This window comes from Caretta caretta, chromosome 4 (assembly GCF_965140235.1).
Source record: "Caretta caretta isolate rCarCar2 chromosome 4, rCarCar1.hap1, whole genome shotgun sequence".
NCBI classification, from domain to species: Eukaryota; Metazoa; Chordata; order Testudines; family Cheloniidae; genus Caretta; species Caretta caretta.
In genome coordinates this window covers 130,422,051-130,439,177 of record NC_134209.1, presented here as the reverse complement: position 1 = coordinate 130,439,177, position 17,127 = coordinate 130,422,051, and the positions used below count along the sequence as shown (strand labels likewise).

General features: G+C 44.2%; 1 protein-coding gene and 1 long non-coding RNA gene across 5 annotated transcripts in view; one reads left to right on the top strand and one right to left on the bottom strand.

Annotated features, from left to right (window-relative positions):
• Nucleotides 1-1,818: 1,818 nt before the first annotated feature.
• LOC142071947 (uncharacterized) lies at nt 1,819-6,618 on the bottom strand. Its single transcript, XR_012668209.1, has 2 exons — nt 6,359-6,618; nt 1,819-3,485 (listed from the first exon to the last, which is right to left on the bottom strand). It is a non-coding gene; the product is annotated as an uncharacterized LOC142071947 (long non-coding RNA).
• A 526-nt stretch (nt 6,619-7,144) lies between these two features.
• The window catches only part of AFAP1 (actin filament associated protein 1), a 160,637-nt gene continuing 150,654 nt past the window's right edge, over nt 7,145-17,127 (top strand). The window contains exon 1 of one of the 4 annotated variants that reach the window (XM_048848958.2): nt 7,145-7,323. In XM_048848958.2, the coding sequence (XP_048704915.2) occupies nt 7,152-7,323 (172 nt within the window). In that variant the 5' untranslated portion in view covers nt 7,145-7,151. The remainder of the gene's footprint in view (nt 7,324-17,127) is intronic. The other 3 variants (XM_048848955.2, XM_048848959.2, XM_048848957.2) reach the window with 3 other exon arrangements.

The window sequence follows — 17,127 nt, the reverse complement described above, 5'->3', positions numbered from 1 at the left end:
AAACAAACCGTCCCTGCCCGCCAGCAGCTTTCCCTGACAGGCCACAAGCCAAAGGTTGCCGATCCCTGCACTATATGTAGATGCAAACATAATAATAATACTTACTCTGACATGGTGTTTTTCATGCATAGATCTCAAAATGCTTTAAGTATCATGAAGGGAGAAAATGTACATAAACCAAGCTAATGTCGGTGCACATTTCTGTTAATTCCTTACTCCATCAGATCCCCTTGAACTCAACAGGTGAATGATGTAGTAGAACATACAATAGTAGAACACAGAATGTTTTTTACCTGGAGAAAAAAAATTTGTAAGCACCTCAGCATTTGACCCACTGTATCTTTACATTACATCAGAAAGCATTGTAAAACTACTAATCTGGTCATACTTTCTTAGCAGCATGAACGTATGGCTCTTAACTCTAAATTTAATAAATGATTGACTCAGTACATCCGACATAAATAAGGCTAAGAAAATACTTCATGTTAATCAGTGGAAAAAGCTACTTAACTAAGAGTAGTTAGGAAGAAGTGCTATGTAAATACAGGTGTTGTAAAATGTCCCAGTGAGAGTACTCAGAAGAACATGAGAATTTTTCAAGTGTTGTAAGCAGAACACAAGAAGTAATTCTTCCTCTCTACTCCGCGCTGGTACAGCCTCAACTGGAGTATTGTGTCCAGTTCTGGGCGCCACATTTCAGGAGCTGGAGCATGATGCAGAATGTGATCGACTTGACTAGAGCTGGGATGGCATGCCCGTTAGCACCACGGAGAAAAGATGCAGCGAGGAAGTGTGCTGATTAGGGGTTACCAAGATTCTGGTAAAGCGGGGGCAGCATGATTCACTATGGGGCGTAGTGGAGCACTGACCCAATCCTAGCTCCTCTACTGGGACTGGGCTCTGGTATTTCCCAATTTTGATGAGACATTCACCCCATACCAGCCCCAAAGGGGTTAAGGTGGCCAGTTAACATTATAGGCCGCACCTGGGTTTAGAGTCTGGCTTGAATGAAAATGAGTAATGACTGATAAAGCCCAGCTGGGGGAGAAGCTGACTAAGGTATAAAGCCAGGACATTTGCAGCAGAAAGGGGCTTCAGTGTGGAAGCTGGCTGTCACTCTCTAGGCTTACAGAGGGAAAAAGAAGAAACCCAGGGAGAAAGAGAAGCCTGGGGATCCTGGCCCTGAGGGAAAGGTTACCCAGAAGGTAGAGAAGAAAGTCTGTTGGAGGAAGAATAGGAAGCAGCTCAAAGAAAGAGCAGCACAATTAGAGACTGTGGAGACCTTGGCTGTTGATTGTAGGGTCCATGGGCTTGATCTCAGAGTAGCATATGGGTTCAAGTTCCCCTACCAGCCACTGGGAAGTGGTATACAATTGTGGGAGATGCCAACCGGACAGCTAGTCCAGAGGGACTTTCTACCCTGGAAGGGGTTGTGACGGGTTGCCCCCTTTCAAGGTGCCACTTGATGTGCTGAGATACAACTGAGCCCCCCTGTTCTGTCAGCATGGGCCCCCGTTTACCTGTCTTGCTGAGCCAGGCTCTTAAGCCTCCTCCAGCACACACACACACAGGCAGGGCCATACCCCACTGCAGAAAGACACAGACACTGAAATCAGCTCTGGGAAGACTCAGTTTAAGGGACTTTCCCCAACACTCAGGTGCCTACCTCCTTTGAAGTACAGAGCCAAAGGTATATTGTCTTGCACTGTATAGAAAAATCTGCCCAGCGCAAGTTCATAAAAATTCACTCTCTTCCTCAATGTGAAGAGAGATATGCATGCCTCCTTGCCCCCACCATTAGAAATTGCACAAACTGGGTTTAATAATAAACCAACCAAATTTATTTACTATAAAAGGCAGATTTTAGGTGGTTAAAGGGATAGCAAACAGAACAAAGCAGATTATTAAGCAAATAAAACAAAACACACAAACTAAGCTTGATTCACCAAAGAAATTGGCTACAAATAGTAATTTCTCACCCTAAAAATTGTTTCAGGCAGCTTACAGAGATTCTTGAAAGTCAGCTGTATTGGCCTGCAGCTTGAATCTTCAGGTGTTATTAGTCATAGGCTAGACAATCTTCCAGCCTGGGCTCAACTCTTCTCCCCTCAGTTCAGTTCTTCCTTTCAGGTATTTCTTAATGTCTCTTTGGGCGGGGAGGCAGAGAAGAATCATGATGATGTCACTCCCTTGCCTTATATATCTTTTGTGTATGGCAGGAACCCTTTGTCTTCCAGGGAAAAACACTGGCATTCCAAGGAGGGCAGGGGTCCAGTACCAGGTAACTCTGACCCATGTCTCTGTGGGGTTGTAGTAGCCATTACTCACAGACTGTCTGGAGCATTCACAGGAAGACTAAGCTCTTTCACAGTACATTGTCTTTCCTAATGGGCCATCAGATCTGTCTGGCCTTTTCATTATTTTACCTAAAGGGCTAGTTGTGGGTGAAACCCAAAGTAGCACATTTGAAATATGGATACATGGTCAATATTCCTAACTTCAGATACAGAAATGATACATACAAATTGGATAATCACATTCAGTAAATCATAACTTTTCCAATGATATCTTACATGAGCCATCTGGCATAAAGTATATCTCAGTTATGCCATATCCATACCATAAGCATATTTCCACAAAGAATATGGAGTGTAACGTCACAGTGGGGACTATAGAGTGACCTAGCCCGAGGGCTGAGTCACAAAAAAAGAGAGAACCCCAAGTCAGAGACAGAGAGGCCACAGGGTGAGTGAATGACACAAGGGATGTTAGACTGGACCAGGGCCGATTCCCCAGACACAACCATGAGAATTTGCACAAATGGTGAATGAACTCCATGAGACTGACCCAGGGTGCATGGGCACTTGGCGGGCATTCTGCTGCAGCCCCCAATACTGGCACAACTCCAGTGCCTGATGATATTTCTTTTAGTTGGTGGAGAGGTGGGGCTGGACTCAGTTGACTTGCATTGGTATAGGACAACTGAGACCATGGGAGGCAGAAGAGTTCTGGACACTGGGGAGTGAGTGGCATGCTTTTCTTGGGCTTTCTCCATTAGTCAATCGTCAATCTGGATGCAAAAATCAATTAAAGTTCCCAGGCTAGATGGAGATTCCACCCGTACTGGTTCATCTTTGATAGAGTCGTTGAGCCCCTGCCTAAAGTGGTGTCACTGCACAGCCTCATTCCCGTGGGTGTCTGTGGCCAGACATCGAAATTCCACTGCATATTTGGCAACAGAACTGGTACTCTTCCAGAGGGCATGGAGAGCAGCTTCTGTGGTGTGTTCTTGATGCCCACCATTGCCCATACAAAGCTGCTCCTGTTCTTAAAATGTATCTCTTTCTCTGTTGGCTATTGCAAATTTTGGTGCATATATTTGAATTATTATATATCTGACATGCCTTGTTTATAGCCTGACTGTTATTCTGTCATTCACTGGCTCCAGCACTGGAGGGACTACAAGGCCTGATGCATCAGCAGTGCTAAAATATAAGTAAAATCTAATTAATTAATCCTTCACTGATTAGGGTCACTTGCTATTTGTGGTACTTCTTCCCAAATTATGTCAGTGCATTCAATATCCTTTGTCATGGTCTTCTGCCAGTTCTTCCTTGGCCTTCCTCACTTTCTCTTTCCTTCCTCAGGTACCCAATTCAATGCTTGCTTAGCATGTCTCCCATTTTCCTTATGGTGTACAAGTCCCAACCACTTGAGCATTCTTTCTTTGATATTTTCTAACATGTCCTGCTTTGCTAGACCCCTTTCTCTCACATTAATTAATGAATTAGGGTGAGTGTGATTACCAATTCTCCCCATCCAGGTGCTTCACTCATCTTTTAGCCTTGTCAATCTGAGAAGGCCAGGCAGCTCCCCACACTACCCTTCCCTGCAGCATTTCAAACCAGCGTACAGTTACCCCCAGAGAAAGGTTCATGATCTGCCCTAAATCTCTAAGTCCTCTATGAAGTCCACCCACTAAAAAAATCCAAATAATTTTTACCCAGGTGTACAAAGCATGTACGAGGGGTATCAGCTGGTCCCAGAGCATGCCCCTCTTGCCATGCCAAGTCCAACTCAGATTAGCCTCATGACCAAGCCTAGCTATGAACCTCCGTGGGAATTGGCTGCACATCCACAGGCCTAAGGTCCAGATGTCCCTACTTCTGCCCTATTTTCCCTTCCGGCTCCTCACAGCTCACTAGTGGTGAGGAGAGCATAGCCAGCCACCTTGCCCCACTTGCCTGGGTGATTCCATATTGTAGCTACCACAGTGGACTGCCCCCACCTCCAATCACATTTTAAAATGTAAAACTCCCAAACATGGCATTGGCACACCCCAGCAATATTTTTGCCAACAACGGGTTAACATAATGGATTGCATATTTGGTTGAAGAAATTGATGGCCCCTGGACTCGTAAACAATTTTATATTTCATGAGATACAGAAGAGAAATAAGAGAGATCCCTCTCAGTGGAGATGCTCCTTATAAAGACACTCCAATGCAATGTTATCAGTTTTCATAGTGTGAAAAGAGAGAACTTACCAAAAGATAAACAAAAATTGCTACAAGTGGGATTCAGAAATCAATGTAACTCATCTAAGGGTGACATATGCTCCACTTTTGTAGTAAGCAAATAAAAATTAAAGGCGAAGAGTTAACATCCACAAATATTGACTACAAAACTGAGCCACATAAGTTATGCGTAATGTCACTCAGCCATGAGAAAGCAATTCTTAAAAGTTTGTAACCAGCAAACTTTTTTTCTGGCAATATATTTTAAAACATAGATACGGGAACCAAAAACTGCAAGAGCAACAACAACAAAAAAGACCATTGGAGTCTCCAAACTTCAAGCATGGCACATCCCTAAGACAGGTTTCAGAGTAACAGCCATGTTAGTCTGTATTCGCAAAAAGAAAAGGAGTACTTGTGGCACCTTAGAGACTAACCAATTTATCTGAGCATGAGCTTTCGTGAGCTACAGCTCACTTCATCGGATGCATACTGTGGAAACAAGCTACAGCTCACTTCATCGGATGCATACCGTGGAAAACTGTTTCCACGGTATGCATCCGATGAAGTGAGCTGTAGCTCATGAAAGCTCATGCTCAAATAAATTGGTTAGTCTCTAAGGTGCCACAAGTCCTCCTTTTCTTTTTACATCCCTAAGAATAATTTGTAGCTAAATTTGTCTTCACAAAGGATGTCTCCCGCTTCCACACCCACATCTTATCTCCAGGAAGAAGCTGGAGGTCCTCACCACTGTTTGCCCCCAGGATGCTGTAGATCTTGTTGTCTTACCTCCCATCTTGGCATGGGCAAGACAGGGAGATGAGCACCTCTGTCCTTCCCTATCATTATTGATTTGTATTCAGTAGCACTTAGCAGCCCCAGACAGGAACCGGGTCCCTATTGTGTTAGGTGCTGTACAAACACAAGCCCTGCCCCAAAGATATAATAATATTATAATTTAAGGAGTTCCTGGGCAAAGGTGTGTAAAGTTTAGGTGTACATGCAAATTAATGTTCTTTTTAAAACAATTGGAACATTCAAACATATCAAAACTGATAGTAATCAGTGCCTGTCTATTGCCTTGTCTATATTCCAATGTGCACCATTTTAACTTCAAATATGTTTAAAAACCAAAGTAGCTAAATCAGTCCAAAATTCTCTATGGACAGTTTTCATTTAATTTACACCTGGTTTAAATTATATTTACTCATCTTAACTTGCATCATTAATCTTATTTAAATATGATTTGTATTATAGAAATGTAAGGTTGGAAGGGACCTCGAGAGGTCATCTAGTCCAGCCCCTTCACCTAGGCAGAACCAACTATACCTAGACCATTCCCAGTAGGTGTTTGTCTAACCTGTACTGACCTAAGCTAAATCAATATAAACTGGGTATAAACTGATTTAAAAGTGTATGCACAAGATTGTGCACCATTTTAACCAAACGGGTTTTAAAATCAAAGGTTTGGTTTAACCAGGTATAACTTTCAATATAGCCAGGCTCAGACTTCTGGATTGCTTTATCCCAGTTGATCACATCCCTTGGTAGGATTAGGGAAAATGCTGTTGGACTAGAGCAGAAGGATGAAAGTCTGGAGGAGGCGGGTTCCACTTGACCTGAACAGCAGGATGTTTCTGTCTTGGCATCCATCCTCCCTATGTGCAGGCTTTCTGCCTGTAGCATCTCCAGGCACCATGAGCCTGTCCACTGACAGCACAGGGCTAAGAGACGGATTGTGGGGCTTACACTGGCCCCTTGATAACTGGTAAAATAGAGGTCAACTGCCTGTGCGCTACAATGATTACAGTACAAAGCTCATGTGGAAGGAATGTCACTTACCATATTTTATTCATGGTAAGCAGCCAGACATCTGTATTGCTGCATGAAATTAATGCTGAAATACAGGGTAACGAGCATCCCGTATTGAGTTGATATAGGACTCAGGATAAAATGCAGGTAGAAGTGTCGTTTAATAAGAGTCAGGGTTCTGGAGGAGACTGTATCCCTTCACTCCTCCCAAGGAGCAGGCTTGCAACTCCAACCTCAGCCTCTCCTCCTGTTTCCCCACCAGGAGACTACCTCCCTTCACCATACATTCCCCCCCCCCCCAGCACTTGCTTGTTCCCAGGTAGAATCCATAGCATCGAGCAGCCCCCTTCTATGCCCCCCCGCACCCCCTCTCATCTCCGCTTGGCCCCAGCCTTAGAGCTCACATGACCCTTCCTGGGCTCCAAGAACTGGCACCTCCCTTGCTGGCACCTCATCCCTTCTGCAACCCCTTAGTCCCCTGAATGGTGCTGGCCCCCTCTTGCAACCCCCTAGTCCCCTAAATGCTGGCCCCTCTTGCAACCCCCTAGTCCTCTGGATGGTGCTCGAGACCCTCTTCCCCAGGGTACCTCCTTGCCTGTCCCCAGGGAGCATTCACCCAGAGGATGCCGTAGCGCCCCACGCCGCTATATCCTTTCGGGGCGCAGGCCCCAGAGAGCAGCTCGGCTCCGCGCTCCCTGCCCCGAGGCCGGGGTCCGGGGCTCTCCCCCTCCCGCCTTTGTTCTGCCTGGCTCCGCCTCCTGCCAGCGCTGCCGGCTGATTGGGCGGCGGCGCCGCCAGTCTGGGCCGGCTCTGGCATGTGTGAATGATACTCCCCGGGCGTGTGGGGCTCGCTCGCGGCAGCTGCCTCCTCCTTCCCCCTCGGCCTGGAGTGGAGCCGCGGCTCCCTGCCCGCCCTCTCCCCATTGTTGCGCTGGGTCTCGGGGTGGGCAGGCGCCCGGCTTTGCGCGGAGAATTGCTGCAAGACAAGGCTCGAGGTAGGAAATGTCTCTTTGCTGCTTCCACTCTCGCTCCGCTGCTTTCCCTTTCCCGGCTCCCTGTTTGCAGAGCTCCCCCAGCCAGCCCCAATGCCAAGGCAGAAACGGGCCGCTGGGCTCGGCCGAGGGGGCTCTGAAACCAGAACGGGGCTTTCTCTGGCCAGGCTCTGATCCCCTAGGCAGCCCCTGCGAACAGCCCGGAGCTGGAAGTCCTTTGGGAAGCACCTAGCCCAGAGACAAAAAAAGTCCCTCTCTGTTTTGGCTGGGAGAAGCACATGGAAAAAGCGGTGATGGAGCGAGAGCATCGGGCGGTAGCATTCAGTCAGTTACTGTTTTCCCCTCTTGCAAGATCTCTGGTGGTTGGGTTCCCCCCCCCCCCCCCGACTCCGGCGCTGTTACATGATGCAACCCTTGCGTAGGGTTTGAAAGAGCAACAATCCGGGTTGAGCTCTTCCCAGATTATGCCATCTGGTTGTGATCCTTGTGACTCCAATCTCCAGTGCAAGGCACCAGCCTGTCTGAGGGGCTGCCCCAACTCCGAGAGGCTGCTGCTTTGCACGGCAGAGGGTTTCATTATTTCCCCCCACCTTCTGGGACAATCCACCCCGATTTTGCCATTTCAACCCGTTTCAGCACGGAAGCGGGGGAGGGGAATTGCATCATGTTACAGTCCCGGAGTCAGTAAGGGCGAAGGCAAAAAGAACCATCTTTCCAGACCTATCCCCACTGGCTTCACCAATATGTTACCCCCTCCTTTGTATTTCCTGTTTAACGGAGAGGTTAAAACTGAAAAGCAGCCGTGTGATTGGTAGAAAGATGTTCAGTTCACAGCGACGTATTTTGATTTCTTCCACTGGGATTTTTTTTTTTAAATTCAATTTTTACTTTGTCGGTTCTGCTTGGAGATAGGTGAAATGTACCCAAGATTTAGCCCGTTGCAAAATGAGTAGTGAGGCAACAGAGAGAGATGTTTGGAAATAGAGCACATTCTCTAGTTTGTGTACAGAGTTCAAAGACTGCAATTGATTGTAAGAAAGGAAGGGATTCACCTGCCTGGAGCGGGAGGGTAGTATGGAGGAATATACATGTGACTCAGAGAAGAATCACCATCTTTCCTTTCCATGGATGTTAGGGATGGAAGAGACTTCAGCTTTTCCAGTCTCTCCCATTTGTTTCATCAGTGTTTATTCCTCACACTTAATAGATTTTTAGTTAGTTAGTTTTTCATGCTTGGACCATGAGTGATGGTATCAAGCAAGATCAGAATGATAAAATAATGAAGCAGACCCCAAATGCAGAGGGATCCCTTCAAAAAACACTGTGTTGTAAAGTTGTGGTCATTCCAACCTCACATCCTCTGAAGATTTCTGTTGATAGCACTCTTTGTTTTGCTCCATGGGAGAAAACTATATTCTGACAACATGGATCAACTCTACCGTTTATGATATTTTTCACAAATGGATTACCCCTCCCCTCCCACACACAGCCTTGCGGTACAGTGGAGGTACTGCTGTTGGCAGCAAAGTGCAATAACTTTCTCTGAGATGCTGGAAGGGGTGTCTAGGGAAATATGAGGTTAATTTTTCTATGTCAGGTCTGCGTAGGCATGGCAGATGGGGGAAAGATATCAGCTGGTTTGGCAGCTGGTAGTTTGGTTGGGATACTTTAGCAATGGAAGAAGAGTACTTCGCCCATCTCTCCTCTACTGGGTATTCCTCAGCCATCTCCTCTGCCTCCTGGTCATCTCCCAGGAAAAAGCTGCACAAATACCTTGCTTTTGTAAACAAGTTATCTTGTCTTTTGGAAGAAAATGGCAATGGAATAGGAGATCTGGTGCATTGGACACTAGGTAGAGTGGGTGATGGCTGAGTTGTGTTACCATGGCAACAGGATTACCAGAAATAGCCAGGAAAATCTTAAAATGGATTCTGAAAAGAAAAGGAGAGTACGCTCTGCTCTATTTTTGTGAAAACACACTGGATTTTAATGGCAGTCCTGTACATGGAATAATGAGCACTTATTTCCCATCAGTCAGCCATTGTTTGGTGTTCTGTCAAAGAAAAATCTCTAGGCAACAGTATAAGAATTATGTGGGTATTACGAGCTCTCCAATAGAATCTTGGATGCTAGGGTTTGGGAAGATCACCTGGGTCAGAGCTGTTCCAAATAGCCTGTCTATCATAATCTCTTGAAAGGAGGGGCTAGCGGTCACCAACAAATGCACGGAACACAGGAGCTTCAATAGACCGGTCATTGATAGTGTTTTAAAACCTTACAGGTTTTGGACTGAAGTATTTTTTTGTTTCGTTGTGAACATAAATACTGAAGTTCTATTTAATCTGCCTAGCCATCCATGTACTTTTGACGTGCTTTATCAAAAGGAACTAGTGGGGGACTTTATAGACAGAAGATGCTGAACTTATGCTTTGGAGGGACCTTTTCCGTAAAGTATGTACCTGCCAAGGGTTCCACCAAAGCTTTAGGTGGAGCCATGGGAAGGCAAGCAAGATAATAAAATGGTCTCCAAGGCTTCTCCAAATTCAGGAGAATTTCTGACCTTTTAAAAGAGAGAGATCTTATTTATTTATATTTAAGAAACTATCACTGAAAGCAAAAGGAGCCAGATTCTGTACTGTAGTACACCTGCACAATCCCATTGAGTGCAGTTTGGTATAAGAGCAGAATTTAGATGGTATTCTAAACTTATCATCTATGAGTTTAGGGTAAGTTAAAGGTGGGAAAGGATGTTTATGGCTGTAGGAAATAAGTACATTGTGGTTGCGTCTTCAGGAGATTATTCTGTTTGTTGTTCCTTTTCAGTGGTGTAAGGAAAATCAACTCTAAGGTTAGAATGTGAATCATCTTGTCATTGCTACTCATCAAAGCTTCCCTGAAACAGAATGCCCTAGTGTAGTGGTTCTCAAACTTTTTTTTTCACAGACCACTTGAAAATTGCTCGGCGGACCACTTAATAATCTTTCCAAATGTTGTTTGTACCATTAGCTAACTATTGTAAAGCTTTTTGGATAAAAGCTCTCTATAAAATACCCTTAATAATAATGTTTTTTTGTTCTACAAATAAAAGCACAAAACTCATATTTTAATATTAGTAGTCTTACCTTTCTTATGCGATGGATGTGCCCTCTATCCCCTGCCGCAGCAGCCCCTGAGCTGAAGCTGAGAAGGAGGGCCATCTCTCCCTGGCAGCTGTAGCCCTGGAGCTGGGGAAAGTCGCCTCTTTCTCTGGCCGCCGCAGCCCTGCATGTCCCAAATTCCCCCCATTCCCTCTTCCCCCCCATTGCCCTCTGTCACCTCCTATTCCCCCCAAGGCCACCACCTCACCTTACATGTGCGTCTTCTCCAGGGTCTAGGCACCTAATTAGTGGAGCCATGTCTGCGCGGCTCCACTAATTAGGTGCGTGGCCCTTCATTCTTTCGTCTGCGGCCGCCCAAGCATGCATCTTAGAGGGAACTATCTGCAGACCACCTGAATGGAGCTCGGACCACAGTTTGAGAAGCTCTGCCCTAGTGCAAAGAGTTGTCACTTCAGTGCTCCTTAGCAGTGTATGGAGAGGTACTGGCTTAGTTTCAGGCATTTATCTAAAACGTTCATTTCAAATGCCTCTGTCAAGGGGAGTATGGTTAACCAGGCATCCACTTGGTTAACCACGCTGATCAAAGCTGTTTCCTTTATTTTAGAAAAGGTGTGTGGTGAAGAGGTGTGTTTTTATATTGATCTAAAAAGATAATCTATCCTGATAAGTGGAAGGGGTGGAGATGGCCTACTTTTTCTTCCAAATGATTGGGCACATTTAGTTTATGTTTTTGTGCCTATTTTGTGCACTCTAAAACCCTTTTATTGGCAGCCTCTTCAAAAGATTGATGCATTTTTTCCATCTAGACCAATCAGTTACAGGACTCCTGACTGTCTGTGGATATATTTTTGTGTTTCCACCTAGTTATCACTGTGTCTATTGATTATTCACTGCGTCTGTTGATTATTCACTGCGAACACAGAAATGGACAGGTATCTAGGTTCATATACTTCTGTAGGCAATGTTCTTAAGTTTTTCAATGAAATCCAGATTTTAGACCTAATGGAAATTACCTGAAACTCAGAAGTTTCACCTCAAAAAGAAAACCACCTCCACGAGAGGCATACAGCTCTTACTGGTGATGCTTTTGCGGTGATGTGCAAGTGAAGACATGTTCTTCCTGTTTACACAGCTTTTAGCCTCCGCAGGATATCCCAAAGTGCCTAGATGACCACTCTCGCCAGCAGCTCTGCTGCTCTGACGCCAGGTAAACAGACATCCACCCTTTCCCCAGGAAAGCCCCGGGAACTTTGAAACTCCCCTTCCTGTTTTCTTGGCAAATGCTCACTGATCATCTGGCCAGGAGACAATGCCTGCTCTGTGGAGCAAACGATCCCCTGCTTGGACCCATGCTGAACTGCTGGAGCTGATCAGTGTTTGGGGAGAGGAGGCTGTGCAGGGACCCAGGATGCCCCGCGATCACACCATTGCCCCCTTCCCACAAGACCCATTGTCAAACTAGAGAGAGCTGCACTGTGGGATAGCTGCCCTCAGTGCACTGCTCTCATCTGCGATGGAAGTGCTACAAATGTAAACACTCTCTGATGCCTGTTGAAGTAAGTGAGTACACAAACCAGTGCTTTTCTTTCACTGGTTCACTATCACTGGTGAAACTGACAGTGCAAAAACTCTGCAAGTGTAGACATAGCCTGACTCTTAGAAAAGTCACTGAGATCTGGCATTTAGATTTCTTGTGGGAAGGCAACTGTAAAAACTTAAATGCATATTTACCAGGTAAGAACAAGGTAATCAAAGAGAAAAATAATGTAAACACTTATTTTTCTACCTGGAAGTGGGTCACATTCTACCTTTGGCTGGGTTAATGGGATGGCATGAGTGACTGTGAAAGTGGCCTTACTTATGTTTGTTTCTTTCAGGGATGCTTACAGGAATAGGGTGGGAAATAATCAGAAATAAAGTCAAAAGGTGGTGTAAGCACAGCTGTGCCATCAAGGGCAGAATGTGGTTCAAAGCATGCATGATGCAGTAAGGTCTGATCCTGCAAGCTGCTGAGCATCCTCAATTCCCATTGAAGTCAATGTGAGTTAATGGCACTCCACTCATTGTGGAAGTGGCCCTGGAGATTATACTAGGCTGTGGGGCAGACTGATCAATGTCTAACTATGTTGTTCAGGGCTGTGAAAAATCCACTCCCCTGAGTAGTGTAATGAAGCCAACCTAACCCTCACTGTAGACAGCCCTAGGTTGACGGAAGAATTCTTCCATTGACCTAGCTACCACCTCTTAGGCAGGTGGATTACCTGCACCGATGGGAGTGTCTACGCTGAAACACTACAGCAGTGCAGCTGTAGCATTTCAAGTGTAGACAAGCCCTCTGTTGCACATTTTGCTGCTGTGTCTATCAAGATAAATAGGGGGAAATGTTACTGTAAAGGATTGCTTTTGGCTTTCCTTTATAACGGCTTTGCTGTCAAAAATACAAGCACCTTGGGAGTAGACAGTGTGTTTGCCAGTATAACTGACAAAAATGATTAGAAACTGATGTTAAAAAACAAAACAAAACTCTTGCATAAATAATAAAAGTTAATCTCATTTTTTAAAAAGTAAAAAGGAATAATTATAAAAAACAGTGCACCACTTGTTTAATTATAAGTTCTGAGACAATTCTGGGATTTCTGTTTTCTGACGGGCTGTCTCCTTGGACATATCTTTGTCAGGACATGTTTTAGAACTGATGGGGATGGCTTTTTTGCTCCAGGGCAGATACAGATAATTTCTGCACTTGGGCCAAAGGCTTTATAAGCACTAAATACTGAACGAAAAAAATCCCATCATTCATCAGTAATAACCATCAGAAATCAGTGCACAGGTGCTTTCACTTCAATCTGTACTGTTGCTGATGTCTCAGAGATTGGGTATTTTATCCCTCAGCTGGTAAAATGCAGCATTTGTGTATGTGAGGTAATTGTGGTGAGCTGTACTAAGTATACATTATTCATTAGGGAACTGTCATCGTATCATGGTTGTGAATCCCTGAAGTCTCTATCCCTTTCCTAATCATATCTAAACATTTATAGAATACAAGAACTTGGTGTCATTCCACTTGATTGGCTGACCAATCTTCTGGTTCATTTAATACATCCTCTGCTGGTAGCCACTGCTAAGGAGTAGGTTCCTTACAGTTCATCTAAAATAAGAGTTCAGAAACTTGGTGTATTTCATACATCCATAGTAACTAAACTACTACTGTGATCTTTAATAGACTATTCATAATTGCATGTTATCTTCATGGAAAAAAGGGGAAACTAAAAGCTACTTAATGGGACACGTTCTTGTTAAACTAACAAATAATATTAAGCATTAGGACGATCAAGGTGCGCACCTGCATTTTAGGCCTCTAAACTTGAGTGTTAGGAATGATTTGTTTGTCCAATAAAAAGTCTCTCTACCTAGTTGGTTTACATTTTTAAGAGATGAATTACAGATGCTAGAGCGATTTACAGGTGTTTGAGTTATGCTCCCTTATCATGGTAATGTCATTGTTATAAAAGGGGAATGGAAGAAGTGATGAGGGAGAATATAATTTGTATTGTTACTAGCAATTAGCATACGTGGTTAAATTGCCTAGGCATTTCTTATCAAGACCAGCTGCAAACTGGGAATTGAGGAGTGGCCTTCATAGAATTTACTAGTGTAGTCATCAATCAGATATGGCACAAAGCTTTATCACATCCTATCTGTGTGGCTCACAGGCCACATGCTGTCTAGTCTAGGGAGAGAAACAAAGGGAACTACTGTAGGTTTTAAATTAAACAAAACAAACAACGATGAGCTTTTCCCATCTGCGCTAACTTCATTGACAGATTTTGACTTGTACATTGTGCTGCTGGTCTGGTCTAATAAAATGAAACCGTTTTAAATCAACGTGACAGACTTGCACGAGATTCTTATAAATTGCAGATTCATTGATGAATCATTCACAAAGCCTGCATCACATCTTCTTCCTTCCACAGTCAAAACAGCTCAATTCTGACCCCAAGCAGAGCGCTATTTTATTAAGAGATCAGTGTGATTTGTTTAAAAACAACAACTAGGAATCTCGTGGCACCTTAAACACTAACAGATTTATTTGGACATAAGCTTTCATGGATAAAAAACCCACTTCTTCAGATGCATGGAGTGAAAATTACAGATGCAGACATAAATATACTGACACATGAAGAGAAGGGAGTTACCTCACAAGTGGAGAACCAGTGTTGACAAGGCCAATTCAGTCAGGGTGGGTGTGGTCCACTCCCAATAATTGATGAGGAGGTGTCAATACCAAGAGAGGGAAAATTGCTTTTGTAGTGAGCCAGCCACGCCCAATCCCTATTCAGCCCACATTAATGGTGTTAAATTTTCAAATGAATTGTAGCTCTGCAGTTTCTCTTTGAAGTCTGTTTTTGCAGTTTTTTTTTTGTTGAAGGATGACTACTTTTAAATCTGTTACTGAATGTCCAGGGAGATTGAAGTGTTCTTCTACTGGCTTTTGTATGTTACCATTCCTGATGTCTGATTTGTGTCCGTTTATTCTTTTACATAGAGACTGTCTGGTTAGGCCAGTGTACATGGCAGAGGGGCATTGCTGGCACATGATGGCATATATCACATTAGTAGATGTGCAGGTGAATGAGCCCCTGATGGTATGGCTCATGTGGTTGGGTCCTCTGATGGTGTCGCTGGAGTAGATATGGGAACAGAGTAGGCAACAGAGTTTGTTACAGGGATTGGTTCTTGGGTTAGTTGTTTCTGTGATGTGGTGTGTAGTTGCTGGTGAGTATTTGCTTCAGGTTGGGGGGCTGTCTGTAAGCGAGGACTGGCCTGCCTCCCAAGGTCTGTGACAGTGAGGGATCGTTTTCCAGGATAGGTTGTAGATCGTTGATGATGTGCTGGAGAGGTTTTATCTGTGCGTTGTATGTGATTTGTTGTTTATTTTCATTTACTTGCTGCAAATCTGGGTGATGCAAAGTAAATAAAGGTTTTTGGACTGCTCTTGCTCTTAAATGAATTGATGTGTTTTTTCAAAGATTTGAACCTATGAGTGGGTGTTTTCATTTACAGGGGTGGGAGGGTTGGTTATTGCCTTAGCAAATGTTTCTATGGTGTTGTGGCTGTGGTCCGATGATGGAGTTCTGAGAGTATTAAACTAGAAACATGTGTTACAGTATTTCGTTCATCACTGGTGGCAGCTGCATGAGTGGATGTATGGCAATTTGTCTTGAGAATATGAGGAGAAGACAACCCGCTGTGAGGTCCACTGACTAGGTATTGCCTACATTAGAAGCAAAGGGCTTGACAGCCCACCCTGGACAGTTGCCCTGCAGTACTGTGTACCCTTCCCTTGTTCTTCTCTATGCAAACATTCTTTGTTCTTAACACTTTTGAACTTTTCCCTCTTCTTGGGCCTGCTCTGGGTTGGTGAGGAATTACTTTCAATATAATTAAGTTTTTCATTCCTCCTCCTCTTCCCCCCCCTCCCCTTTTGGTTTTTTTAAGACCTCTGACAGTTTGGCAGCAGGGTTCCTTTGACATTATGAAGGACAAGAGGAACCCTTGGGTCAAGTAGCCCAGAACAAAATCTGTGGTTGACACCAGTTAACAAAGGCTCTGTCTTCCTGGTTCTAGCCTCCTGCATTGCTCTTCCATCCTCCAGAGCTTAGATGGCATTTACAGACTGGTTTCTAGCAACTTTGTCAAGATACTATGAGTATAGCATGACCTCATAGACATAGGCTTTTTACCGCTTCGAGTTTCTTTGCTCGTCCAAACCTCCGCTCCACAATCTACTCAAAATGCTGCCACAAAGATTATCCTTTTCCTCTACTGCTCAGACCATATCATTCCCCTTTTCAAATTCTCTTGCTAGCTTCCGCTTGCCTTCTGCGTTAAGTGCAAGCTTCTTGTCTTCATCTTCAAGGCTCAGCACAATAGACGGCTATCAGAGGAGTAGACATGTTAGTCTGTATCCAATTGACAGTTGTCCCCTTACCTCTCTTCTTCCTTCTAGGCAGAGTCTTAGCTAAAAGTAAGGAATTTTCCTGTAGGATGAGAGAATGGGAGGCAATTATGACAAACAAAATTGCAGTATCTAATTTCATTTTTCTGTAGTACTGCCCAGTATGCGAAGCCATGTACATAGATGTTTATTACAGACTCCATTGTCACACAGTCTATTTGGCTGAGACCGGCTCTTGTTTCCTAAAATATGTTTAAGGTATTGACCTTCTCGCTGGTTTAAAAAAAAAATACTGCCTTGAACTGTTGACTGGTTAAGCCAGTGGCTGAGATAGGATGATCCAACCTTATTTGCTAAACTAGGCAAGTCTCAGCAGAAGTTATTTGCATCACATGCCGGCAAACAAATTCTAAAAGGTGTAATAAACAGATGTGTATGGAAGCGTTTAAGTAGAGTTGGTCACAAAAAAACACTAAATATTTTTGCAAAAATACTTGTCCTCATATATGGAATCATTGAGGTTAATTTTCCAGCTGGCTTGAAAAAAACATGACTCCAATGGAGAATGATTTGCTCCAGTGAGGTTTCAAAGTCTGTCTGGGCTTCTGTGGTATAGAAGTGTGACAGTTTTTTTTTTTTTCTGTGATCCAGTAGCTGAGCTAAGGACTGTGTTCGACAATGGGTGTGACGAGTAGACTACTCGCAGTCCGCAACACAGGGGGTATACTGATTACGTGTCCAGGGGAAAGG